Source organism: Panthera tigris, chromosome B4 (assembly GCF_018350195.1).
Source record: "Panthera tigris isolate Pti1 chromosome B4, P.tigris_Pti1_mat1.1, whole genome shotgun sequence".
NCBI classification, from domain to species: Eukaryota; Metazoa; Chordata; class Mammalia; order Carnivora; family Felidae; genus Panthera; species Panthera tigris.
The window spans coordinates 136067841-136093639 of NC_056666.1; the positions used below are offsets into that span (position 1 = coordinate 136067841).

Here is a 25799-nt window from a genome sequence, read left to right on the forward strand (position 1 = left end):
GACTCTGTCCCCGGGGCCAGGGCCGGCCTGTGCCTCCCTCCGTCGCTTTTTGTTCACTTTTTATGATGGAAATTTTCCGAAGCGTCAGCTGCGGAGAGAACAGTATAAGGGACCCAGGTTGTTTGCCATTGCACCTGCCGTGAGAGTTTGTTCAATCTGATTAGTGCTGTGGGCGTAGTTTGGCGGGACGTTTGGAAGTCTACTGATACGAAAAGAAAATGCTGGGGCACCCTGGTGGCTCAGTCAGTTAAGCATCCGACTCTTGATTTCCGCTCAGCTCAGGATCTCACGGGTTCGTGAGTTCCAGCCCCGCGTTGGGCTCTGTGCTGACGGTGCGGAGCCTGCTTGGGATTGTCTCTCTTCCTCTCTTTCTCTCTCTCTAAATAAGCAAACAAACATTAAAAAGGAAAAGAAAAAGTTAAGTTAGTTGCTTTTTTGGTTTTGAGGAGAAGAGAAGGCCTTCCATAGTAACTCAGCATCTTGCAAGTTGAGGAACCTCGCACAGTAAGTGTTCGTGATGAGTGAGGGAGCCATTCAGTGGTTTATACAAGCAGGAGGCCCCCACAGGGCAAGGACCCGGGCCGGATGCAGGCGCCGGCCTCCCAGCCCCTCCCCGCGTCCTTGCCTCAGTGCCGTGCCCGTGCCCGCGTCGTGCGCCGCCCAGGGAAGCTTCTCACCCTTGTTCGCAGATGGCGGATGGCAGGGGCTCATGCTGCGTGGCCGAACTGAGTCCAGACTCCTCGGCTGGGGATTCATCCTTCTGACCTTGACCTGCCCCGTCTCTGCACACCCCCTGCCCTCTGGGCCCGCTGACCCGAGCTGGCCAGCAAGGGGCCTGTCAGCAGCCACGGGCCCGGGAGCAGGGACAGGCCGTGAGCCCCTCCCGCCCTCCTCGACAAACCAGGGAACGCGTGGTCTGGGGAGGGCTCTGGGGTCTGATGGAGACCCGCTGTGTTCTGGCCTGGCCCGGAGGGTTGGGGTCCCTGGACACCAAGTCCCTTGGGTTTTCCGGGAGCCTGAGTTCACACTTCTTGCCCGGAATTTCCTGCTGTTCACCCTGGGCCCTGGGGTGGCCTTGCTGCGCCCCTGTGTGGCGGGGCATCTGGTCCCTGTGCCTGTCCCCCCCGCTCCTCTGTGAGGCTCTGCCCTGCCTGGCATTGAGCTCTGCTCTGCTCCTGTCTCTCGCTTCTCGCCGTCTTGGGGTGGGGACATTCTGCTTCCTGCCTCTTCTCAGCCTCAGTGGTGCCCCAGTGTCACCCACCAGGACCCTCTGTGGATCTTGACTGGGTGGCTTTGGTGGGGGGAGCTCACTCTTCCCTGGGATCCACCGGCCTGGGCAGCTGTTCCTCGTGCCCACAGGCCCCCTGGCCCCGCGTCCACTCCCAGGCCATCGTCACTCTGCACCAGGGACCTTCCGTCCTTGATGCTGTCTCAGCGGTTGTCCGTAGCTGTGCCCGGTGCTCCCCTCTTGGCCCTGCCCCTCCCCCTCGCCCCTCCCCCCGCAGCTTGCCAGACTGGCTCTGGCTCCTGTGTCCATCCTCCCCCACCCTCCGTGAATGGCCCAGCAGCCCAAGCCAGCATTGGGGGCCCCTCCCCAGTCCTGGGGGTCTCTGTCCCCTGCTCCTCCCATCCCCCTCGCAGTCTCTACTTGGGACATCCCGCTTCAGGCCATCCTCACCCGCAGCCAAAGGGCCTGCAGAATAACCCATCAGATGGTGTCCCTTACTTACCCTCCTCACCGGCTCCCCGCCGTCAACCGGGTAAAGTCAGACCCTCACCCTCCTCGTCCCTGGGGCCTCGACCTCTTCTCACCATCATTTCCCGTCACACCTTGCCGCCCGCGATGGCACGTCTGCATCAGACCCCGTGCTGTTCCTCGGCTGCCCAGGGCATCCCGTGAGCAGACGCCTGCCCTGCCCTCAGCCAGGCCCCGTCCGCAGAAGAGGAAGCTTCATCTCCTCTCTCTGGAGCTCGGCCTCTGCTCCTCTGGCCTGGTGGGTGACGTCCGTCCCCGCCCCGCGGTGCACCCCTCGGGCACGATTGACCACGGTGGGGGTGCGGGGTCGTGAGACGCGGTGGGGTCAAAGAATGTGTCTGGACTTTGTCCCCGGTTCTTGGGAAGTAGCCTCTAAATCCTTGGAATCCCGAAGTGATAGGAGGAGCTTTGTGACTCCTGCTGGTTTATGCCAGAGGGGAGGCTCACGGGGGACCGCCGTGTCGCGGGTGCCACTGAGACAGCTCAGGATGGAGCTGCTGTGCCAGGAGCGACCAACTGGGTCAGAGAGTCTGGGCGTCGTGACCTCCAGGGGCTGGAGACTGCGTTCAGTCCACAGCCAGGGATTCAGTCGGCACTGCCTCCGGATTGATCGGTCGAGCTGCGCCTTGACTGGGTCACAGTTCAGTCAGCCACGTCCGTGTGATGAAACCCCGGAACCACTCTGGATGCGCCTGCCCTGGGCGGTGGCGACATGGCGGTGTTCCAGACTGCACAGGGAGAGGGCACGGGGGCTCCGTGAGCAGGACCCTCCCACACAGCGCCCCGCGCGTCTCCTCTCTTGGCCGGTCTTGACTGGTATCTTTTATGATAAAACGTAACTGAGCGAGTGGACTATCGATCACAAGGGGGTAGTGGGGACCTCTGGATTTGTAGCCAGCTGGTCAGAAGGGGGAGGGGGCTGGGGACCTCCGGCCGGCGTCCGCCGTCTGAAGCGAGCACCGTCCTGTGAAGGATGGAACCCCTCACCTGAGAAGCGTGGCCTAAGCCCAACCACGTGGAAGTCACTGCAGAAATAGCGTGGCCTGCCAGAGCCCCCGCGGCTTCTCGGGGGCTTGTGGGGCTGGGCCGAGACCCCGTCCCCGCATCACTGCCCTTCGCCCAGATCGGTGGGGCCGGGCGGGTGTCGCGTCTGGTCGTTCTCCCCAGAGCTGAGTGCACGGTGGCTCTTCGGCGAGCGTTTGCTGACCTGGTCTTCCATTCGCCATATGACTTCGCGTATCCCAGACTTTCCGCTTGGTCTGATGCCGGATGATGGTGCCGTATGTTCTTGACCTCTTACCACGGACGTTAACAATGTCTTTCGACCCTGGGAGGAATCGATTCCTTGTTTCTTGAGTAGCCACACAGACGATTCCCAACCTGAGAAGCGATGCCGTCCTTTTCCCTCGGGCCCCACAGGTGAGCCCAGACTCAGGTTGGCCGTGGGCCCCTGGCCCCCGAGATGGCAGAAACAGCACGTGGGAGACGCTTTTCTTCTTCCAGGCGCAGCCATCGAGGCCCCCATTTGGCAAAGCGGATCACCGTGTGGCTCGCGGTGCAGTCTTTCCAAACAGGGCGTTTCTAAACAAATGGGAAGCATGACCAGAATCCCTAAGGAGCCCGTGAGATGAGAAGGTGCTGTGTCTGGAAACCAGAACAGCGCCAGAATTCTGAATATCAGAGAAGCTTCCAGGCCCCTGGGAAGAGCCACACGTGTCCTAAATCACAAGCAGCTGCCCCGGGCGTGTGCAGGGGGCCGGGGCATGAGCGTGCGTGCATTTCTGGTTCGCCCGATTCAGAGTTCTCATCCTTCCCATTTCAAGCAAACCCTTGAAACAGATGCAAACGCTTCTTCGCCACGAAAGTGAGTTCACAGTTGTGTGATTTCTCAGACAGTACCTGTTCTCCTCAGGCTCTACAACGCGCCTTTCAGTCGATCAGTGACTGATTATCGGACACAATCTGGGCACAGGCAGCGGGCAGCGAGCCTGGGTTCTGGGGCACATGGTTAGACACCGGCCCTTGGGGAGCGTCCCCCCTCCACTGTCCCTTGCGTGGTGAGCACCACTGTGTGGGGACAGTCACAGGGTCACCTGGGCCACGCCGGGGGGGGCAGCACCGATCATCAGGGCTCCTGTACCCTGTGAGGTCCTGTCCAGGAGTGACCGTCCCCCAGCCCACCCAGCCTTCTCCAGGGCCCGGAGTCCTGGGGACGCCCCGGAGGACACTCGGTGTGGGGAGGAGGCAGCAGACACTAGCTTTGAAGGCAGAGGCGTCCAGGTTTCAGTCCTGGGGCCCTCAGCCCCGTGTGGCTTTGCACAGGGCCCGTTGCCTGTTTGTAAAATGGAGACATTGTTCCCAGCGTGCAGGCTGGTGGTGAACATGAACTTGGCTAATGTGCACAGAGCATCCGCAGTAGATGCTCCTTAGGTGCCGCCTGCCAGCCACCTGGGCTTCTCAGCTCGGCCGGCTGCTCAGGAGGCTTCCTGTTTCCATTAATGCCTGTGGGTGTCCCTGGAGAAGGTGGCCTCGGGTGCGGGCGGGCCTCACCCCCGTGTCTGCTCCTGCAGGGGAGGAGGGAGGCCTCGGGTGTGGGCGGGCCTCACCCCCGTGTCTGCTCCTGCAGGGGAGGAGGGAGGCCTCGGGTGCGGGCGGGCCTCACCCCTGTGTCTGCTCCTGCAGGGGAGGATCGCTTTGGAAGACGGGTCATCACGTTCAGCTGCTGCCGGATGCCCCCCTCCCACGAGCTCAACCACAGGCGTCTGCTGGAGTAAGTCCTGCCTGTGTCCCTCCACACACGCCCCCCTGTGTGCACGTGCCCTCCCGGTGTGCGTGCACACACCCGTGCACACACACCCCTGTGCACACACACACCCCATCCGCACGCACAGCCTGTGGTCTGCCTTCCCCACGACCGTGTGCGCACCTCCCTCTCCATGCACACACACGCCCACCGTGCACACACCTGCCATGGACACTCCCTCTGTGTGCACGCACACCCTATAGGCTGCCTGCCCCTCAACACGTGTGTATCCCCCTCCCTGTGTGCAGGCCGCTCCCTCACTATCAGCACAGGGTGGACGTTTAGGGCTCAAGGCTCACGTATGAACATTGACTAGCGGGTCCCCGGATGGATGTCACATCTGTTGCCAGGTCAGCAAAGCCACCTGTGGGACTGATGGCCTCTCCAGCCTTGGGTGGCTTTGGGTCCACAGTCCGAAGCGCTGGGCCTAGATCTCGGGGCCCTTTCAAGCCTCCCTCCCTCTCAGAGCCACAGGGAGCCCCGTCTCCTGCATCTGCTTAGTGTTCTCTGCTCGGGAGGAAGGCCTTCCGCTTACCTGCGTGCGGCCTCGGCCGCCGTCGCCCCCCGTCTTGTCCCTGTGACGTCTGCACGCTCTGCGTGATGGCCAGGGTGCTTCCGGTGCCTCCTTTCTCGATCGACCCCATGAGCCTCGTGGGAGCCCGCGTGTACTGACCGCAGCCGCTGCCCGGGGCCTGGAGCGGAGGACGTTCTCCGAGGGCAGCACCGCTCGGGTACCCCCCGTGGCTGCGTTTCCAGGCGCAGTGTCCTCTCGCGCAGCGGATCTCGCCGCGAGCGAGGCCCTGCCGGGTACCTGCCCAGGCTGGGGGCCGGCGGGACTCGCCTTGGTCACCACATTTGGTGGTGGTGGCGGTCTCGCGCCGGTGGGGCGCACGCGGCTGCTCCTTGCCTTCGAATCTGCCCTCTGGCGGCACGCCGGTTGCGACTCCCTCGCACGGCCAGACCCTGGCTCACGTCTGGGTACGGCTTCCACTCCGGGTCACGACCGTTCTGGCTGACCTGCTCCTCCCCCCGCGACATAGCGCAGAGCCCCCAGCTCGAGTGAAAGCGCGGGCGGGCCCCGGAAGCACTCGGGAGCCTCCGGGCGGGTGGTTTTGTGAGAATCCCCTTGACCCGAGCATCCGACCTGGTCTGTCAAAGCCTCTTCCAACAGCAGCGGGAGGCGCACCGGTGACGGCAAGAGCCTGGCCGCGGGTGTTCAGGAGTCTCTAGCCGGTGCCGCTGTTGCCGCTGCGCGGCGAGACCTGCCGCGGGATTCCCGAGGGGCGCCCGCATCCCGGGCGGCCGGTGACCCCGGACAGCGGGCCGGCCCTCCCGCGAGGTGCTGGCCTCCCTCCAGCGCGCCCGCAGTGTGTACGGGGCACACGGGGGGAGGGAAGCCGGATGAGGAGAGAGCTCTCGTCTGGGGTCCTCCAAGGCTGACACGTCCCCTTGCCGGATTGTTTCCTTCTGTGGCATCCCATAACCCACGACCCGCGGGTCGGCTCTCGCTGAAGTCACACCGCTGGGCCGGAATGTGTTCGGAATTCCTTTCCTTGCAAAGAGGGAAGTAACCTTGACAGAAAGCAGGTTGGCGGTTGCAGGAGGCGGGGTGATTGACTTCCTAATGGGTGGGGGCTTTCTTTTGGGCCATGAGATTATTCTGGAACGGGACGGATGTGGCGGTTGCACACATGGGGAATGTACTTAATGCCACGAAGCGTCTGCTTTAAAATGGTACTGTTAGGAATTTCACCTCGGTCCAAAAACAACCAGCCTCTGACGACAGCTGGTGCGTTGTGTTTTCTCGCGTGCCCGCCTCCCTCAGAAACCTTCACTCCCGGAAGGAAGTGGTCAGCATGGCCTCTGTGAACAGTTGTGGAGGTTGTTCACTGCACAAGGGCATCACCGTGAGGGGCTGCCATTCAGCTGGTGCTCTTCTCACCCAGTGCTGGAGAGCGTCTAGCTAGAAGAAGGAGCATCTTTTCTAATCTACTCAGAGGCGCCTGGGGGCTTCTTGGCCTTGCTAGGAAGAGCCCTAAGGCTGAGCCTTCTCCACGTTTCCACGGAAAACCTTGTCGCCGCATACGCCATCCTCCCTCTCCCTGTCCACGCGGCGGCTTTCTTGTGGCCAGATGCGCGCTCCTATTTTTGAAATGGGTGAAGAAATAAGTCGTGTCTCTGCAGCTCAACCCGTAATTTAGTTAATGGCTTCCTGTGCTGAGCGCGCCTGGCAGATGTGTTCTGACACCAGGAGGGCTCAGCGTGTTTGTGGAAGGAACTGGGGAGCGCGTTGGGCCACGGGTGCCTGCTTTTACTGATGCGTCCGGCGTGGATAAGCGAGCTGGCCAGACGTTCCCCTGCTCTCCCCCGGCAAGGGAGTTGGGGACTGCAACCGTGACTGTCCTTACAGAAGCGGGGAGTCCCCGGCGGTGCGGGACTCTGGAACTGGAGATCTCAGGCTGGCTTCTGTCTGCGAGGGTGACAGAAGGGATGGCCTTAGTGAATGGTGCTCCGATGGCTTAGTCCAGAGGGTGTGTGAACCAGCACACCGGAGAGCATCCGGGACCTGGAACTCCTCCCACAACAGGGAAGCCGAAACCAGGGTCACGACAGGATGGCTTTGCGTCACGTTTATACCTCAGAGACGACGGGCGGGAGCACGTGGCTGTCTGGGGGTGGGACAGTGTGGGCAAGAGAGTGGACTCTGGGGCCAGGCTGCTCCCTTCACATCCTGGCTCTGCCCTTCCTGGTTCGCCTCTTCGGGCCTCAGTTGACTCCTCTGTAAAATGGGTCTATGGTGCCTGCCTCACGGGGTTAAGTGAGTAAATACGTGCAAAGGCCTGCTGTTCAGAGAGCCAGTGTTTTGGGCAGAGGGCCCTCTAACGATGCTTTGAAGTCAGATGAGCAGAGGAGAAGCTGACGCCCTTTTGGGTGAGGTAAAGGGCCCACCGCGGTGTCCCTGCAGTGAAGGGCTGGCGGCTGAGCCCTTGCAGACGGGCAGAGGCTGCTGGGGTTTTCTGCTGGAGCAGCTCTGCGGACTCCGTCCCCGTGCGCACCCAGCCCACGACCCGCTGGACCCAGGGCTCCGGGCAGGCCGCCTTCGCACGGCTCACGGCAGAAGCAGGTGTGATCCCTGCCACGGTGGCACGGAATCCGGGCTGCATTCCAGGATGCGCTTCTGGGTGGTGACTTGGGCAGCCCGTTCCGGCCCGCTCGACGTCAGGGGCCCTGGCCAAAACGCCGATGGGGCAGCTCGCCTCCTGCGGGTGGCTGGACGCGGCCTTTTCAAGCGGGTCCCGCGGCCAGGCGGGGAGGGACCAAGGGCTGGGAAGTGACCACGGAGCTTTCTAGAACTTGTACTGTGGCGTGCGGTCAGGTGACCGCAGAGCAGACTCAGGATCCTGCTTTACGGGAACAAGAAAACGTTCGGAGCCGATCCGGAAGGAAGTGGCTGCTTCTAGGGGTGCGGCAGAAGGGCAGGGAGTCCGAGGTGGGGGGCTGAGCGGTCCGTCCTGGGTTCGAATCCCGGTGCGGCCTCCGAGAGTCCCCTGAGGCTGCTGCAGCTCATTACTGCTCGTTTGTGGGACAAAGCAACACGTTTATTCTGGCAGAGCCAGGAGTCCCAGACCAGGGTGTTGACCGGGCCCTGCTCCTCCAGAGGGAGCTCCCCGTCCAGGAGAGGAGGCTCCTTGCTTCTGTTTTCTGATGGCTGCCCGTGGTCCTGGCCCGGGGTCGGGGGGCGTCACCCTCCGCTGTGTCTTCTCAGACACACCCCCTTCCGTGATTTCCCCTCTTTCTGTCTGTCCCGTCAGCACACACGCCCACCTGGATGATCCTGGATAAGCCCCTGTTCAGGAGCCTTCCCTCGATCACACACCTGCCGAGACCCGTTTCACATCAGGTCACGTTCACAGGTCCCAGAGATTTGACACGGATGTGTTTTCAGGGCCCTTTTCTGGCCTGCCACGTGCTGTGTGACCGTGGCCTTCAGTACTAACCTCACTGAGCCTCATGTAGCAAACGAGGACAGGGCCCCTGCAGGTGGATTCCCCGGTGCCCTGGACGTGTCCCCACGTGACCCGGTGCCGGCCCGTCCCCGGTGCCCACAGCTTCTGTTGTGGCGACCGCATTATTTGGTTTCAGCGACGGCAGGAGCGTGATTTTCGAAACCGAGTCTGTGCTTTGTGCCCAGGTATTTGAAGCACACGCTGGACCAGTACGTGGAGAGCGATTACACCATCGTCTACTTCCACTATGGGCTGAACAGCCGGAACAAGCCGTCCCTGGGCTGGCTCCAGAGCACCTACAAGGAGTTCGACAGGAGGTGTGTGCCCTCCAGCCCTCGGGGGTGGGCCTCGGGGCTGCGCTGAGTGACGGGGAGGCCCGGGGGGCAGGAGGGGTCTCGGCTGTGCGGCAGGGGGCCGGGAGCTAGGCCGAAGGAGCTCGGGGTCCCCTCCCTTCGGGGCCGGGGCTCTGTCCGGAGCTGTCGTTTGGGGCAGAGGCGGCCAGACGGCCCATATCTGTGGGCCACCAGGCTCCTGTGGCAACTACCGGGTCCTGCCACGGGGCACTAGAGCAGCCACAGATAATACGGAAACGGGGCTGGAACTCTGCTCTAGTGAAACTTTGTGGACCTGGAATGTGACTTTCGTGTCATTTTCTTTTAATTTTTTTAATGTTTATTTTTTTTTTAATATATTTTTTTTTAACGTTTATTTATTTTTGAGACAGAGAGAGACAGAGCATGAACGGGGGAGGGTCACAGAGAGAGGGAGACACAGAATCTGAAATAGGCTCCAGGCTCTGAGCTGTCAGCACAGAGCCCGACGCGGGGCTCGAACCCACGGACCGTGAGATCATGACCTGAGTCGAAGTCGGACGCTTAACCGACCGAGCCACCCAGGCGCCCCTTTAATGTTTATTTTTGAGAGAGACAGAGCACAAGCAGGGGCAGAGAGCGAGGGAGACGCAGAATCCGACGCAGGCTCCAGGCTCCGAGCGGTCAGCCCAGAGCCCGACGCGGGGCTCGAACTCACTGACCGTGAGATCGTGACCTGAGCCGAAGTCGGACGCCCGACCGACCGAGCCACCCGGGTGCCCCAAGTGTCATTCTCACATATCCTGAACTATCGTCTGTTTAATTCTTTTTCCAGCCATTGACAACGTGAAACCCTTCACAGCTTGCAGGGCTGTGCGGTACTAGGTGGCCGGGTCTGGCCCGTGTCCCCCAGATTACTGACCCCCAAGACACATGGCAGAGAAACGTGGGCTCGCGGCTGTCTTCCGGGTGCCCTTCGTGCTTGTGCAGGCCCACCTGCAAGGGGCTTTCTGGTGCCTCGTGTCGGAGAGGTGGGCAGGTGGGCCCACGTTTTTACAGGTGCGGACGCACAGGCCCCAGAGAGCGGGTGTCTCTCCCCCCCCCATCCCACACCTGGTGTGTGGCTGTGCCGGGACCCCCGCCGAGACCCCCTCTCCCTGTCCCGCCCCGGGCCCCGCGCACCCCTTGGCAACGGCTTGGGGCTGGCGGATTTTTTTCCTGAGCGACGCCTTGTGTCGCAGTCAGCTCTTCGGGGCTGCCAATAGACTGCACCGTCGGGCCTTCGCGCAGGTGTCCTGTGTTCCTCCTGCTTTTCCTTCTCCAAGGCCTTTCTAACCCCTGCTGGAAGTCTTTCCCTCAGAGCTCTGATGGGCGGGGTGGAGGAGGCGGAGCCTGATCTCCCAAAGCCCGCCCTCGCGTCTTTTGGGTCCTGCTGTCGCTGTGCCTCGAACCTTCGGAGGAATTTCTTGGCTTTCTGGCCTGTGTCTCGGGGAAAGGATTGTCGCTGAGCTGCACCGCCGTTTGCCTGACACTTGTGCCCGGCCCCGAGCGGAGCCAGAGGCAACCAGGCCCCAGCTCTGGCCCCTCCCCCATGAAGCTTTCCTGGCTTGTCCCCGAAGCATCGCCGGCCCCTCCCCTGCGGCCTCAAGGTCCCTGAGCAGACAGCGCATGCGCAGAGCGGTGTGTTTGTGCCCACGCACCGTGCCTGGCTGCCACCCTCCGACCCGTGTCCGTGTCCCCTCCCCTGCGCGTGGGAAGGGGTCTGCACGTGGCGGGCTCTCCGTGTTGGGCGGGAAGATGGGAGCCAGGTGGGGCCAGAGGCCGGGTGGGGGAGGCGGCCTTTGAGCAGCCCCTGGAGGGATGGGCAGGGCATTGCCAAGTGGCAGACCGAAGAAAGAGTCGGGTGAGCTGAGGCTCCGTGGGGGGAGGGCTGGACGAGGGGGGGGGATGGGTTCCCCTGGGGAATCGCGGAGGGAGGTGGCGAAGGAGGCAACGAGAGCCACGGAAGGTGCTTGAGGAGAAGTGAGATGCCTGTGTAGGCTGATACAGATAAATTGTCAAATGGAAGGAGGCCGACTTATTCTGTGGGACTCCCTACTTGCCACGAAGGTGGACCAGGGGGTGGGGGTAGGATCACAGATCCTGGCTCGATGGAATCCAGAAAGATGGACCTTCTAGACATCGGAACCAGCAGGGGAGGGTCTGCTGGGATAGTGAGTCCCCCGTCACCAGAGGCGTGCAAGTGGAGCCCCGAATCCAATTTGGTGAGATTTATACCGCAAGGGTTTTCTGTCTGCCGTGACTGCACCCCAGCGGGTTTTCCTGAATTTTTTCTCTTGGCTGTTGGCTCCTTATTCTCCAGACTGTGCCTCCAGGTCACTCCTTTCAAGGGAGAACCGGTCCCCCCACATGTGTTGCGACCCCCTTCCGGGAAGCCACCTCCACGGAAGGATGCACTCGGTGGCCCCTGCCCTCGGGGACCCTGGGCCGTCCACAAGTCGCTACACCTCCCCGCTCTCTGCATGAAGAGCCGTTCTTTTTGTCCTTAGTTAGTATCTCCTTGGGAGATACCTTGAGACTGTGGGTGTCTTGCTCCCCATCGAAGTGTCTTGTGATGGGCCTTTGTCTCCGTTGCCGTTTCTTGGCCCAGTGGTTGCTGGGACGGTGGCCGAGTGGCGATTGAAGCCACCGGCGATTTACCATAAGGAAGAGCTTCGCCGTCCTGGCTCATTCGTATCAATGTGGACTTGTGGTTTCCTGTTTCTTTCAATGGGTTATAATCCATGACCATATTCAGCGTTCAAATCCAAATTCGGCCAAGGGGGCCCCCTTCCAGCCTGGCTCCTGGGGCCCTCAGACGTGTCCCCTTACGCTGAGTGCCCCCCCCCATTTTCTAGCACAAGAAGATGCTCCAGGCGCCCCTTACATTGTCCTTACCCCGCACGGGGCGTTCCGCCATTTCTCTAGGAGCCTGGGTGTCAGCGTAGTGTGCTTGTTGCTTCTGGGGTGACGCTCCCAGGCACTACCCGTGGACCCTTGGGGCGCTGGTCACACCTGTCCGTCCCTGCCGGGCCCCGCGTGTTCACCCGACGCCCGCTGTTCCTGTCCTGCAGCCCGGGGCCCGCTCTGGTTTCCTCTGTGGGTCTGCAGCCCTCGTCTCTGGTGGGGAGGCGCTGCTCGCGCTTCCCTCACTGACGTGCCCGCCCGTCTGCCACCCAGCATCTGACCAGCCCCCCTCACGGGTCCGGTTACTGATCGGGCCACCCCGCCCCTGCACATACCGCCTTCCCGTCCCGCCACCTCCCCGTGAGGGAGCCCTGCTCACGCACACCTGCCGGCTCCAGCACCCCTCTCCCGGCCTCTGTCACTCCCCTGTCCTCACCCCTGCCCCCCGGGGTCTGACCCGGCAGCCCCCTGCTCCGCGCGTGCTAACCAGCCCTCGGGGGCTTGGGGCGACTGGTTTGTGACCCGTGCGATCTCCTGCCACCGTGGCCAGCCTCAGGGCACCAGCGTGCCGCCCCTGGACGCGGAGTCGGAGGGCGACACTGGGTATGGACTTCTGTTATTCAGATACACAGACAGAATAGGCTCGGGGGCGCAGGAAAGAGTAAAGGGAGTAAAATAAGCCGGAAGTGAGGAGTTTCGAGTATTTATTACCTTGGCGTTTAACATGATTTACTTAATTACGTGTTCGTATTATTTAATCATGGCTGCTTTTTACAACCAGCTCCCCAAATTCCTGAAATTCGGACAGCGGGCGACAGGGGGACCGCGCTGGCTGCACGTAGACGCCCCCCCCCCCTCCCCGCAGCACCTGGCCAGGCCACCCCGCACGGTGCCAGCCTCCTTGCCTCAGCCTCGTGGCTCTGCGCTGACTTATTCTGGAATGAGGGGAGCACGCAGGCTCTTTAAGTGGGTGCCCGGTACCCCGTTGGCGGGCGCACCGGGGCTCTCCCAGCGGCCTGCCCTTGCGAACTGCTCGGTGCGCCCCGCCCCTCCCCCTGGGTGAGCACCCGCAAGGGGGCTCTGCTCTCGCAAACTGTGAAGTGCCGTGTGCGTGCCAGGTGGTGCCAGTGGACGGGAGGTCCCGATTCCCCTTCCTGCTTTTGGGCCAACGTCCTTAAAGTGGCTCTGTTCAGAGAGCGAAGGTTCTGAGGCTCACGGTCAGGGCTCAGCTTCGGGTGCGGGGTGTATTGCTCTGAAGTCCTCCCACGCTTCCCTCCTCAGGTACAAAAAGAACTTGAAGGCGCTCTATGTTGTGCACCCCACCAACTTCATCAAAGTCCTGTGGACCATCTTCAAACCCCTCATCAGGTACGTGGTGCTCTAGGCGAGGACCTCGCCGGGGCAGGAGGCTGCATCCCGTGGGGCGGGGGGACGGCCCTCCCTCTGTGGCACCGTGGCGGTCTCGTCCCTGGGGCACCCGTGTCTGGGGCACTCTGCCCGCCCCACGGCTGTGGCGGGTCACAACGGCTGACGGTCACGAATAGGACGCCAGCTCACGACAGCTGCGAGCTTTGTACCTGGCATTTTATTATTATTATGTTTTTTAATGTGTATTTATTTTTTGAGAGAGAGAGAGAGAGAGAAAGAGGACAGGAGCAGGGGAGGGGCAGAGAGAGAGGGAGACACAGAATCCAAAGCAGACTCTCCAGGCTCCGAGCTGTCAGCACAGAGCCCGACGTGGGGCTCGAACCCACAGACCGCGAGATCATAACCTGAGCCGAAGTCGGACGCTTAATCAACTGAGCCACCCAGGTGACCCTGTACCTGCTGTTTTAAATCCCGCCCTGGCCTGAGCACCTACTTAATGCACCTGCGTTGGGGGTCCCCAATACCACCTCGGGTTTCATGATTCACTACAAGGACTCCCAAACTCAGACCAGTGCTCGTTCCAGAGAGCGTGGCCCGTGCGGCCCTGTCACTGGGGCCGGCTGCGGTTCCCAGGTCTGCAGGTGCCACTGGGAGAATGCCTGGAAGGGCAGCCTTGAGTCTGTTCCCGTTTAAGGTGGGGAGAGACTTCTGAGGCCAGAGTTCTTTCGTTTCAGGAGGATTCCCACGCAGTCAGTGTTCCCACCTGGCTGCCTGTGCCACAGCCACACACGCACCTGTTGGGACGGTGGGATTTCGTTCGTCTGTTCCGTTGTTTAACCAGGACCAGCATGCCCGTCCCTAGCTGATGGCTGAGAAAGCCAGTGCCCGTTACCCTAGTGCCCGAGAAGACCGCTCAGATGTTCTCCTGCTCCTGGGTGCTGTCACTCACCTTAGAAAAGCTCTGAGAGTTCTAGAAACCTCTCCAGTTCTTGGGGGAAAACCCCTCTCCCACTCTGTAGTGCGGCAGCCCAGAGGCTGCGGTGGTTCTGGAGCTCAGGCTTGACTTGCCCCGCCTCTGATCACCTGTTCCTCTGCGCAAGACATGCAGCCTCCCTCTGCCTTAATTTCCCCGGGAGACAGACTGTGCGGCTGTACCGATCCTGTGGCAACAATGTATTGACGGAGTGTTTAGAACAGGGCCTGCCTGGCAGTAGCCAGTGCTCAATGTTTGCTGCTAGCATTTGCCCAGCCCCTACCTCCTGACTCATTTTTTTAAAAAAATTTTTTAACGTTTATGTATTATTGAGAGACAGATACAGAGCGTGAGCAGGGGAGGGGCAGAGACAGGGGGAGGCACAGAATCCGAAGCAGGCTCCAGGCTCTGAGCCATTAGCACAGACCCCGACGCGGGGCTCGAACCCACGAACCATTAGATCATGGCCTGAGCCGAAGCCGGTTGCCTAACCGACTGAGCCACCCAGGCGCCCCCTGACTCATTTTTTTTAAAAAAAAACCTTTTTATTATCCTTTTGTGATTACTTGAATTACAATTTCTTACGCACCGTACGTGCATAGCACCCCAAAACAATCCTATGACATCAGCTGTATTTTCCCTCTTCCAAAGGAGAGGGGTTAATGCTCAGGGAGATTAAGCAGCTTGCCTGAGGTCACACCGTGAGTAATGGCTCAGCTGGGATTCCCTGTGTGGCTCTGCCCCTTATCCTGCCTCAGGCATGGACACAAGCAGGTGCCAGGAGACAACCTCAGGACTGAGGGTTGGAGACCCCAGAGCCAGGACTGGGCTCTGGCTGTGTGGCCTTGGGCAGCTGCTTGACCTCTCTGAGCCTCGAAGTCCTCATTTGAAAATGAGGAGGGCAAATCCAGAGGCTCTCCAGAGCCCATGAACAGGAGTTTCCCCGGGTCCAGCACCTACCTCCTGACTCAGACCTCTGGAGGTGGGGCCTGGTGATTGAATTCCCTTGCCTGGACTGCCCCGGGGTCTTTCCGGGTATGAGAGGCAGGAAGCATCTGCCCTCCAGAGCCTGGGGACCAGCAAATGCTAGAAGGGACCAGCTAGAGGGGGTCAGGCAGAAACAGAGCGAAAGTGGGGGGCGCTCCTGCACGGGCAGTGTGGGTTGGCACCAGAGGCCTCCCTGCAGCTTGGAAGCTCTCTGTCCCCCCACCCACAGGCAGTTCACGGGAGATGGTCAGGCCCCCTCGGCCCTTAGGGGCAGGTGGCTGGGGGTCCGGGCACTTGGTCTGATTCCCACTCATCCACTAGGGGGAGCCAGCGCACACGGCTCGGCCTCCCGCGGGCTCTGGGCTCCAGCCTGCCTTCCGGTAGAACAGCTCAGCTTCAGTTAGAGAAGGGAAAGAAAGGTTCTAGAAGTTTGCTGGGCTCTGGATGGCCAGCGTGGAGCCTGCGGCGGCCAACACAGTGTCCTGCGCTTCAAGATTTGTCAAGAGGGCACATCTGCTGAGTGTTCTGACCACACACACAGAGCAAAGGGATGCCCAGGAGAGCTTTGTAGACAGCGGATATGCTTGGTCCCTTGATCGTGGTGATGGCATCGCGGTGTGTGCCTGCGTCCACGTTCCCCGCGTTGTGCACGTGAGATCCGTGCAGTTTTGTGGAAGCCGGCTGCACTTCAGTAGAGCCGCGGCAGGGGACAGGTGGTGGCGGCCTGCCAGGAGCAGGGCTGGGCCGGGCATGTGGCTTCTCACCCGCCGGATCCTGTTCTGTGCCCGCCGTGCAGCTCAGGAAACGGGCCCGTTACTAACGGCAGCCAGGTGCCGGTGCCCACCAGGTGTCGGCCAGTGGGCATTCGCCTGGCTGGTCTCGCTCGGGGGGAGGACCCGTTTCCGAGGGAGGACTGAGGCGCTGGGCGGTGGGTGGGTGGATTTGGGGGGGGGGGGTTGTCTCCGTGACGCTCGCTCCGGTGTGGCCTCTTGGGTGCCACCGTCCTGGAGAGAGACCAGTGTCTCTCTTGGTCCCTGTCCCCGACGGGAGCCTGGAAGAGGGAGGGGTGCCCAAAAGGGAAGCCACCACCAAGCGGGAACCGCAGGCCCTCGGGGCCCCTCCCTGCATCTCCCGGATCTGTGCAGATTCACTCTCGGCAGCTTCACATTGGAGGCAACTATTTATTTTCATGCAGATGAGACTCTCAAGAGTGTTTGGCGCAGCCGAGATCTTACGAAAGCAAAACCTCTGCAGACGTGCGCTGCTTCCGTTAGGGCCCGGTTTTCTCTGGCGTCAGCACTTAACGTTCACTTAATACGGAAAACGCCCGCATTGTTCTTCCTCGGCTGCCGCCACCGCCCCTCCCCCCCGGGCCCCTGGCCTCTCTGGTGCCGCCTCATCGGTTTTTATTCTCTTGCTTCTGCCCTTCCAGTCATAAGTTTGGGAGAAAAGTCATCTATTTCAACTATTTGAGCGAGCTGCGCGAACACCTCAAACACGGCCAGCTGATCGTCCCCCCCGAGGTCCTGCGGTGAGTCAGACCCTCTTCCGACAGCCGGGAGAACACCTCCGTGGTTCCACAGGCCTCCGTCCAGTCCCGTGAGCGTGGAAGGCTTCATTTCCAAACGTGCGCCCAGCAGATCCGGCCCAGAAATCTGCGGCGTCAGCAAAGATGCCGGCTGCTGACGCAGAGAAACGAGGCTGCGGGAGGCCGTTGGCGGGACGGGAGGTTATTCTCTCCCCGCGTTGCAAACTGATTTTAAAAAATAAGGTGTGATCGTAGCTGCAGTTTGCTGCCTTGCTATTTGCCATTTTTGCTTTTGAGCAGAGAATTAGGGGAATTTCTGGGGCGTGTGGAATGAAGCGTCGGAGGCAGTGGCAGGTGCTCTGGAAACCAGCCCCGCCCCCCCGCCCCGCCCCCCCCCCCCCCCCCCCCCCCGTGGCTTCTGCTGAAACCCTGTTAGTGCGTCTGTCACTTCATTTTATGTGGCTCTGTGGTCTCTCCCGTGGGGTCAGGGGAGCAGAGGAAGGCATGTGGCCGGTTGGCCCCACAGCCAGCACAGGGGCTGGTCTCGAAGTCCCTGCCAGGCACCCTCTGCCCTTTGCGGTCCCCACTCCGGGGGCTCGCCGAGGGAGCAGAGTCCTCGCCAGGCCGCAATGAGGTGGGCAGCCTTGCAGGGGCAGGGGAGATGTTAGCTCTTCTGGGCGCCAGGTCACGTGCCCGAAGTCGGGCACACAGAGCGGTGTAGGGGAGTGACCCTGCCCTTGAAATGCTCCCACGCGGTGGGGACCACAAGTCGGTGAGAACAACTAGGGAGGGGACTATCAGGGAGAGCTTCCAGGAGGAGGTGACTGCTGAAGTGAGTTTCCAGGGGACAGGAAAGGCTGGGAAAGGGTGTGTCCAGCAAAGACGTGGGTGAAATGTTGGCCAAGGGTTGGCAGGCGAGGTTGGACGTGTGCCGGGGTGGGATGAAGGCCCAGGACGGCGGGGGATTGTGGGGGCGGGGCGGATGCACCCGCGCACACAGCCGCACACGTGTGAGGTGGTGGTGCGGCACGTGGGCCCAGAAGCGTGAGGCTCGGGGCACCCGGCCCGTGGCCCGAGGCTCCTCCCCCGCGAGCTGAGCGCCGCGCCTCTGCTGTGTCCGCAGATACGACGAGAAGCTCCGGAACCTGCACAGGGGCCGGGTCCCCGCTCCCGCCAAGACGCCGCCGCCGCGGCCCCCTCTGCCCACCCAGCAGTTTGGCGTCAGTCTGCAATAGTAAGTGAGCCGGTCCGCGGCCTGCTCTTTTCCTCGGTGGGACCGTGGGACACTCCCACGCCCCGGAGAGGTCGTCCCCAGACCCTTCCTTCCGCAGCCCAGCTTACCCTGCGGAGAATGCGAAAGGCGCCCTTTCCCTGCACCGGGGAGTGCGCGGTGCGCGCTCCCGCCGTGCCGCGCGCGCTCCCGCCGTGCCGCGCCAAGATCCGGCGGCGGCGAGCAGAGCTCTCGTCTCCGGGGCTCGGTGCTGCTCGCCGGCTGCGGTGGCTCCCGGCTCCCGGGCCACGGCCGGACGCGTGCCACCACCCCGGAGTGCAGCGTGGTCTTGTTCTTTGCTTTGGCCAGCGAGCCGGCGCCACGGTGGGGCAGGCCACGTCGGGAGGGGAGTTTGGGAGCCACTAAGCGAGTTCGTGTCGTGGCCCGAGTGACCGCTGCGTGCCTCCCGCTGACGCCCACGCCGAGCACGAGGGAGCAACGCGCTCCTGTCGGGTCTAAGCCGCCGAGCAGGGAGTGTTCGTGTCACAGCGTGTCCTGCCCTTCCTGGCTGATCGCACCCCTTCTTAGCCACGCGACCCTGAACTCACTCCCCACCTCAGCTTGTTTGCTTATTTCTGGAGTGAGCGAGGTGGATGACGTGAGCTTAGGCCTTTGACGCCCCCTCCCCAAAGGGTTCCGGGCCAGCTTCCTCTCTTTGGAGTCTCCTTCGGAGGCACCTTCTCCAGGAAGCCTTCCTTGATGCTCTGGGCTGTATCCAGGGCCCTCCTGCATCACCACCCCACCCGAGCAGGCTGCCCCGGGAGCCTCTCCAGATATTTCCCCCGCTTGGCAACAAGTGCCTTGGCCGTGCTCGTGCGTTCGGCTTCGGGCAGTTGGCCAGGCACTCGGGTACCTGGGATGACGGAGGACAAAGGAGATGTTTTATCCCGCGGCCCCGCCGGGCGGTCGGGTCTGGTCTACACCACGTGTAGGAAGACCAGGGTCTGCAGGGTGGGGGTGGGGCCCGGAGAGCAGTGTGCTGGGTCCCACTAGGCGGTCGTCTCGTGTCGGAAGGTGGCATGTAGTGTGCTTTCCCACGCGAAAAGCTGATGACCTTTAAGATCCACAGTGGGACTCGGTGCGGTTTGGAGGGATGAGAACGGAGACTCTCGGGGTGGTATCCTGGCTGGGGCGCTGGGGGGTGCCTACGTGCTGCCTCGTACCTGTCACTTGTCTCTCCTGAGGCATCTGGGCACAAGGACCCTTCATTGTTCCCTCTTACGGGCTCCGGGGCCACAGGGGAGACAGACGCTGGGGACCCCCTCTTTCTTCTTGGCCTAGAGTGAAGGGGGTAGGATGTGGTGGGAAGAATGATGGCGTCCGGGGACGTCAGTGTCCTGATCCTGAGCCCATGGTGGTGTCACCTTACATGGTGAAAGAAACTGCAGATGTGAGTCGGGGAAGGATCGTGGGACGGGGAGGGAATGATCCCGGATCATCCAGGCAGCCCCGGTGTCACCACAAGGGTCTGTCTGAGTCCGAGAAGAGGCCTGAGGACAGAAGCGGAGGTTGGAGTGACATGGGACCTCGAGCCAGGGGATGCAGGCCGCCCTTTGGAGCTGGGAAAGACAAGGAACAGATCGTCCCTTAGAGCTTCTGTAAAACTACAGCCGTGTTGACCTGTTTTTAGCCTTCTGACACCCCCGTAAGTGCAGGATAGGAAGCTTCTGTGGTTTTGAGCTGCGGAGTTTGTAGCGATTAGTTTATGGCAGGTGTAGGAAATGACTGTGGGGCAGGGAGAGGTATGTGGGGGAAGGAGGTACGGGGGTGGGGGGCCTGGGAGAAGGAGCTGAGGGCGGGGCTGGTAAGGGGGTGGGAGTCGGCACCTCGGGTGTGTCACCGCAGCTAAAGGTAGGCCCTGTCTTCCAGAACTTTCTGCGATGATAGACATGGTCCTCACTGCCAGGTTGTGGCTGTTGAGCCCTCGAAATGTGGCCAGTGCAGTTGAGGCACTGAATTTCTAACTTTATTTAATTTTAACTGATGTAAAAGTTTTTTTAATGTTTGTCTATTTTGAGAGAGAGAGTGTGTGCACGTGTGGGCGTGAGTAGGGGAGAGGCAGAGACAGAGAGACAGAGAGACAGAGAGAGAGAATCCCAAGCAGGCTCCACACTGTCCGTGCAGAGCCGGATGTAGGGCTCAAACCCACAAGTCCTGAGATCATGACCTGAGCCGAAACCAAGAGTCAGATGCTCAACCGACCGTGTCACCCAGGTGGCCCCATCTGATGTGCCCCCCTCCCGCTGCCCCGCTGGACAGCTCAGCTCTAGACCTTTGGGGTCTCACCGCTGCTTCCCCTCCCCAGACACACACACAGGTGGGGTCTCCCTGGAGAGCTATTTTGTAAGCACTTAGCGAACGCAGGATATGTTGACCTACAGTGTTCCCTGAATGTATCCGGAACAAAAATTTACCAAAGTTTCCTTCTTTACACGCTGTTGGTATGTACTGGAGTGACCTGCTCCCGCCCGTGGGTGTGGCCCCGGCACTCCTGCCGCCAGCCTGGGAAGGCGGCACTGGCAGATGCAGTGACGGCGGGCCCCTCTGGGGGCGCTGGTGAGGAGGGACCCTCCCCCCCCCCCCCCCCCCCCCCCCACCGGGCGGGCCCAGGCTCCAGGATTTTCAGGCCTGAGGCTTCTGCTGTCTGTGTCTCTGCCTTCGGCCTGGCCTGTGTATCCGTGCTGCTTCCGTCATCAGTGCCTTCGTCTGACGACTCCAGTGATGCCTTTCAGATCGCTGATTTCGTTGTTCCAAACCACTTCTGTCTCCTATTGTCTAATAATAAAACTTTATTTATTTCAAGTTTATTTATTTATTCTGAGAGAGGGAGAAAGAGCACATGAGCGGGGTAGGGGCAGAGAGAGAGAGGGAGAGAGAGAATCCCAAGCTGGCTCCGTGCTGGCGGGGCCCGCTGTGGGGCTCAAACTCACAAACCTCGAGATCGTGATCCGAGGGGAAACCAAGAGTCGGACCTTAACCGGCTGAGCGCCCCAGGCGTCCCTGTGTAATAAAGCTTTAAAAATGAAAGACGAAACACCTCTAAGTCGTGGATTTCTACAGCCATCTCTCTGAGCACAGTATGGGGGAGTCACCCTGGGACCCCTGTCTTGAGCAGGTGTCTTTCAGGGTGCGTTGACAGAGCTTGAACTCCAGAGATGTCCGTTACCAGATCGAAGACAGGTGTTAGAAATGCCTTTATAAAGGTCTTGGTTCATTCCTGTTCTGGGGCCAGTTTTAACTGTAAAAATCAGTTCCTTGTCTTTTTTTTTTTTCTTTTTTTTTAAATTTTTTTTTCAACGTTTTTTATTTATTTTTGGGACAGAGAGAGACAGAGCATGAACGGGGGAGGGGCAGAGAGAGAGGGAGACACAGAATCGGAAACAGGCTCCAGGCTCCGAGCCATCAGCCCGGAGCCTGACGCGGGGCTCGAACTCACGGACCGCGAGATCGTGACCTGGCTGAAGTCAGACGCTTAACCGACTGAGCCCGCCAGGCGCCCCGGTTCCTTGTATCTTTAGGGAGTGCCGAGTCTCACTGGACAGCCTTTGGAAAACATCGTGTGTGCCACTTTTGAGAGATGATCCATGCGGTTGCCTCTTTAAATTAATACTTTATGCCGTTTCATTGCAAACGACTACAATAAAACGGCAATAAACGTATTAAGTAGAGTAGCAAATATGTAATCTGTGTGGACCGTGAATGAATGGAAGTCGTTAAAATTCATCACCAAATCCTATTCGCAAATGTTAATTTGCTGCGTTAAGTTCAGAAGCACGCAACAGAAAGCTGTCACCTTAGAACAAGCTAATTAAGGTAACGTATCAAGGGGGACGTCAGAGACTCGAGGTATCTTTGGCCCTTGCCATCGCTGAAGAGAGAAAATGCACGTGTGCACTTGGTACGGCTCTATGTGGGCAGATACGGGGTAGCGGAAAGAGGGAGGGCCTCCTCAGGGCAGAGGGGGGACGCGGGTCCCAGCTTTGGGAAGTCAGGCTGGTTAACTTAAGCAACCCCAGTTTCTCTCCCTGTGACTGGAGGTGAAACCATGCCCTCCCCACCTCCAGGGCCCGGGGGGGTGCATAACAACAGGGTGTGCGGACCACGGGAACCCGTTCCTGCTGCCAGGCTTGCCTGCCTTCATAGTCCTCCTTCATAGTCTCCTCCTCCAGGAAGCCTTCCCGGATGACTCCACGCACACAAGGACCGTTTGTTAAAGACAGCATTCTTTCCGCCACTGAATTGCCTTGGCATCTTTGTCAAAAATCAATGGCCCATCGCCTGGGTGGCTCAGTCGGTTGAGCGTCCGACTTCAGCTCAGGTCATGATCTCACGGTCCGTGAGTTCGAGCCCCGCATCGGGCTCCGTGCTGACCGCTCGGAACCTGGAGCCTGCTCCGGATTCTGTGTCTCCCCCTCTCTCTGCCCCTCCCCTGCTCATGCTCTGTCTCAAAAATAAATAAAAACATTTGGCCCCTTGGGGTCTCTTGCGTTTCCATACTAATTCTAGAATCGGTTTGTCCGTTTCTGTAAAAAGGCAGCTGGGGTTTCAGTAGGGATTGTGCCGTCCCTGTAGGTCAGTTTGGGGAGCGTTGCTGTCTTACCAATATTGCGTCTTCTGGTTTATGAACACAGGACGTCTTTCTGTTAACTTGGATCTTTTACGTTTCTCTCAGTGATGGTTTACAGTTCTCCGTCTATGTGTTTTGCGATTTTATGTTAAATGTCTTTTTTTTTTTTAAGTATTTTGTTCTTTGGGATGCTGTTGTAAAAGAAATTGTTTTGTGATTTCATTTTTTGGATTGTTCGCTCCTAGTGTATAGAAATGCAGTTGATTTGGGGCACCTGGGTGGCTCAGTCGGTTGAGCGTCCGACCTCGGCTCAGGTCATGATCTCACAGTTCGTGAGTTTGAGCCCCGCGTCGGGCTCTGTGCTCACAGCTCAGGGCCTGGAGCCTGCTTCGGATTCTGTGTCTCGCTCTCTCTCAGCCCCTCCCCTGCTCACGCTCTGTCTCTCTCTGTCTCAAAAATAAAACATTTAAAAAAAAGTTAAAAAAAAAAGAAATGCAATTGATTTTTGTAAGCTGATCTTATATCCTGCTGCCTAAGTAAAATCATCTATTAGTTCTTATGGATGTTTTGTGATTTTTTGTTTAGTATTTTCCACATCCAAGACCCTGTCGTCTGTAAATAGAGATACTTTTATTTCTCCCCGTTCATCCGGGGTGCCTTTCACTTCCTTTTCCTGCCTGATCGCACTGGCCGGACCTCCAGTGCTGGGAAGGAGTGGGGCGAGCACACATCCTTGTGTTTTCCTCTTCTTACCGGGAAGTGGCTACGTTTTTCAGCATTAAATATGGTATTAGCTGTGGGTTTTTCATAGATGCTTTTTATCCGGCTGAGGAAAAGCCCTTGTGTTCCTGGCTCATCGAGTGGTGGGTTTTGTTTTGTTTTTTTCCTATGAAGGGATGTGAGATTTGGCCATGTGCTTTTTTTGCCTTTATGGAGATGATGACAGAGGCTTTGTCCTTTATTCTAATAACATGGTGGCTACATTGATCAATTTTTATGTTGAACGGACCTTGCATCCTTGGGATAAATCGCACGTGTTCGTGGTGGGTAATCTCTTTCTACGTAGCTGGATTTGCTTTGCTGGTACCTTGCGGATGATTTGGTGTCTGTGTTCGTAAGAACTGATCTGCGGTCACCTCATACGGCAATGTCTTTGGCTTTTCTTCGTGGGAAGTTTTAAAATGACAGTTCAGTGTCTTCACGCGTCATAACTTTTCACATCTTGCATTTCTTCTCGAGACACTTGGCGATAGTTTGCGTCTTGGGATCAGAGTTCATAGCTTCGTTCATCACAAACTGGTTGTTAGTGGCGATAACGTTACTCGCCTTACCGCCACCGCACAAAACTCGTCCCCTGTCCCTTCTCCCCTCTGTGTCATTATGGGCACACAAACTAGGTCTTCATTTTGTCATTCTTGCCCTGCTCTGTGGCCTTTTAAGTCAGATAAGAGGGGGAGAAAAAGGCACTAACGGTGACACCCGTAAATTCTCTTATAAATAAAAGAGATTCCCGGTGGCATTTCCTTCGCCTGTGTGCTCCGTCCTGCACGTACAGGTGAAGCAGGTGGGCAGGTGGGAGAAGAGAGGGGTGGGGGGCTTCCAGACTCGGGGGGAAGCGGTGGGTCCCCCTGCCCACACCTCTCCTGCTGCTTCGCACCTGCAGGGAGTGGGAAGTGGGGGCGACGGAGGCAGAGGTCCCCGTTGGGCCGTTCGTTAATGAGCAGGACCACGTGACTTCCAGCTGCTCCTCTCCCAGAGCGGACGGTTCCCGCTGACCCAGCGGCCACTCGCACGAGGAAGGGAGTGAGGGGTGCCCGGCTTTCGCTTCTCTTTCCCTGCGTGCCCGGGAACACCCGTCTTTGGTCTCCTGCGCCGTGTGGCTGTCCGGAGAGCAGAAGCCGCCGTCCTGGGGAAGGGCCTCTGGGGTGGGGGCCGGGCCGGGCCTCCCTGGGCTCTGCTCCTAAGTCGTGTGCCGGCCTGACTTGCCAGAACCCCCCGCCCCACGGGGAGTTTCGGGGGCTGGTCTGGCGAACGATACGAAACTTGCCGGTTCTTCCTCCACCTCCCACAGAGGCCGGCTGTGCAGGGGTGGGGGGGGGTCAGTCCCACCAGACCCCCACCCCGGGATGCAAGGCCGTGGTCTGCTCCGGCTACAAGGGCCTGGGAGTCCGATTCTCACTTGAACCCTTAGGCCGTGTGACTTCCGGTGAAACGATTTGCCTCTCTGAGCCGGCTCTGTCTTCTGTCGCCACGCGGGCACGGCGATGGAGCCAGCAGGCCTGGCGGCACGCCGGCACACCCTCGGCCCCCTGCACGCGGCGGTTGTCCACGTGCACTGCCGGGTTCCGTGGGCGCCCGGGACCTCCCGGCCGCCTTTGTGGCCCAGCGAGGCGTTCCCGGAACCGGGAGGGGCCGAGAGGTCAATGACCACGTCAGAGGGCCGGGAGAGCCCGGGTCCCCGGCCGGGCCGGCCAGCTGCTCCTCCCGCTCCGTCCCTCCCGTCGCTCCAAAGCTACAGCCTGTCCTCACTCGTGTGCCTCTCACCTGCGAAACCAGGGCAGGAACCTGCTGATCACTCCAAGCAAGGATTATGTGCCGAGAACCCCCGGTGCCCTCTGGGGCCGGACGGTTGGCCGGGAGCACACGGTGCTGACCCGCGGAGAGCCCCCCGCCCGCCTGCCGCACGCACCTTGGAAGTTTAGTTCAGGCTGTGGGTCTAGTAATCCATGCGTCCTTGTGGAGACCTGGCCCTGGCCTTGGCCCGCACACATCGGGGTGCACAGGGAGGGACCCGGTGAGAAAGGATTCGCTGCTGCCCTGGGCGTCCCCTCCCAGCCAGGAAGCACCTTTTATCCAGAGCCCCGGGGGCGGTTGTCATCCTCTGCACTGACCCAGTCCACTGAGCAAGCCCCTCTCTGAGCCAGCGGGTGGGCGATGGGAGGGAGGAGAAATCCACGGCGTGGGTTTCTGCGCTGCCGAGAGCGGTCATCGAATCCCAGGGGATGAGTCGCTCCGCGGCTCACCACGAGAGGCCCGGCTGGAGGACCGTGCGCCTTGAGGGCACGGGGGAGGAGGCGTGCTTGGCTGGGGGCCCTGCAACTTCGGGCACACCCCTTCTGGGACCTCAGTGTCTCACGATCTTACAGGCCCCTCCCCACCCTGGAAGCCTGCTTTAGAAAAAGGAAATGTGGGGGCGCCTGGGTGGCGGCTCAGTCGGTTAAGCGTCCGACTTCGGCTCAGGTCATGATCTCACGGTCCGTGGGTTCGAGCCCCGCGTCGGGCT

General features: G+C 60.1%; 1 protein-coding gene across 3 annotated transcripts in view; it reads left to right on the forward strand.

Annotated features, from left to right (window-relative positions):
* ARHGAP8 (Rho GTPase activating protein 8) overlaps positions 1-25799 on the forward strand; it is a 60014-nt gene that overhangs the window by 17407 nt on the left and 16808 nt on the right. For all 3 annotated transcript variants that reach the window (XM_042993502.1, XM_042993501.1, XM_042993503.1), the window contains 5 exons: positions 4439-4526; positions 8752-8883; positions 13105-13191; positions 16584-16682; positions 17803-17913. In XM_042993502.1, coding sequence (XP_042849436.1) covers positions 4439-4526; positions 8752-8883; positions 13105-13191; positions 16584-16682; positions 17803-17913 — 517 coding nt within the window. The remainder of the gene's footprint in view (positions 1-4438; positions 4527-8751; positions 8884-13104; positions 13192-16583; positions 16683-17802; positions 17914-25799) is intronic.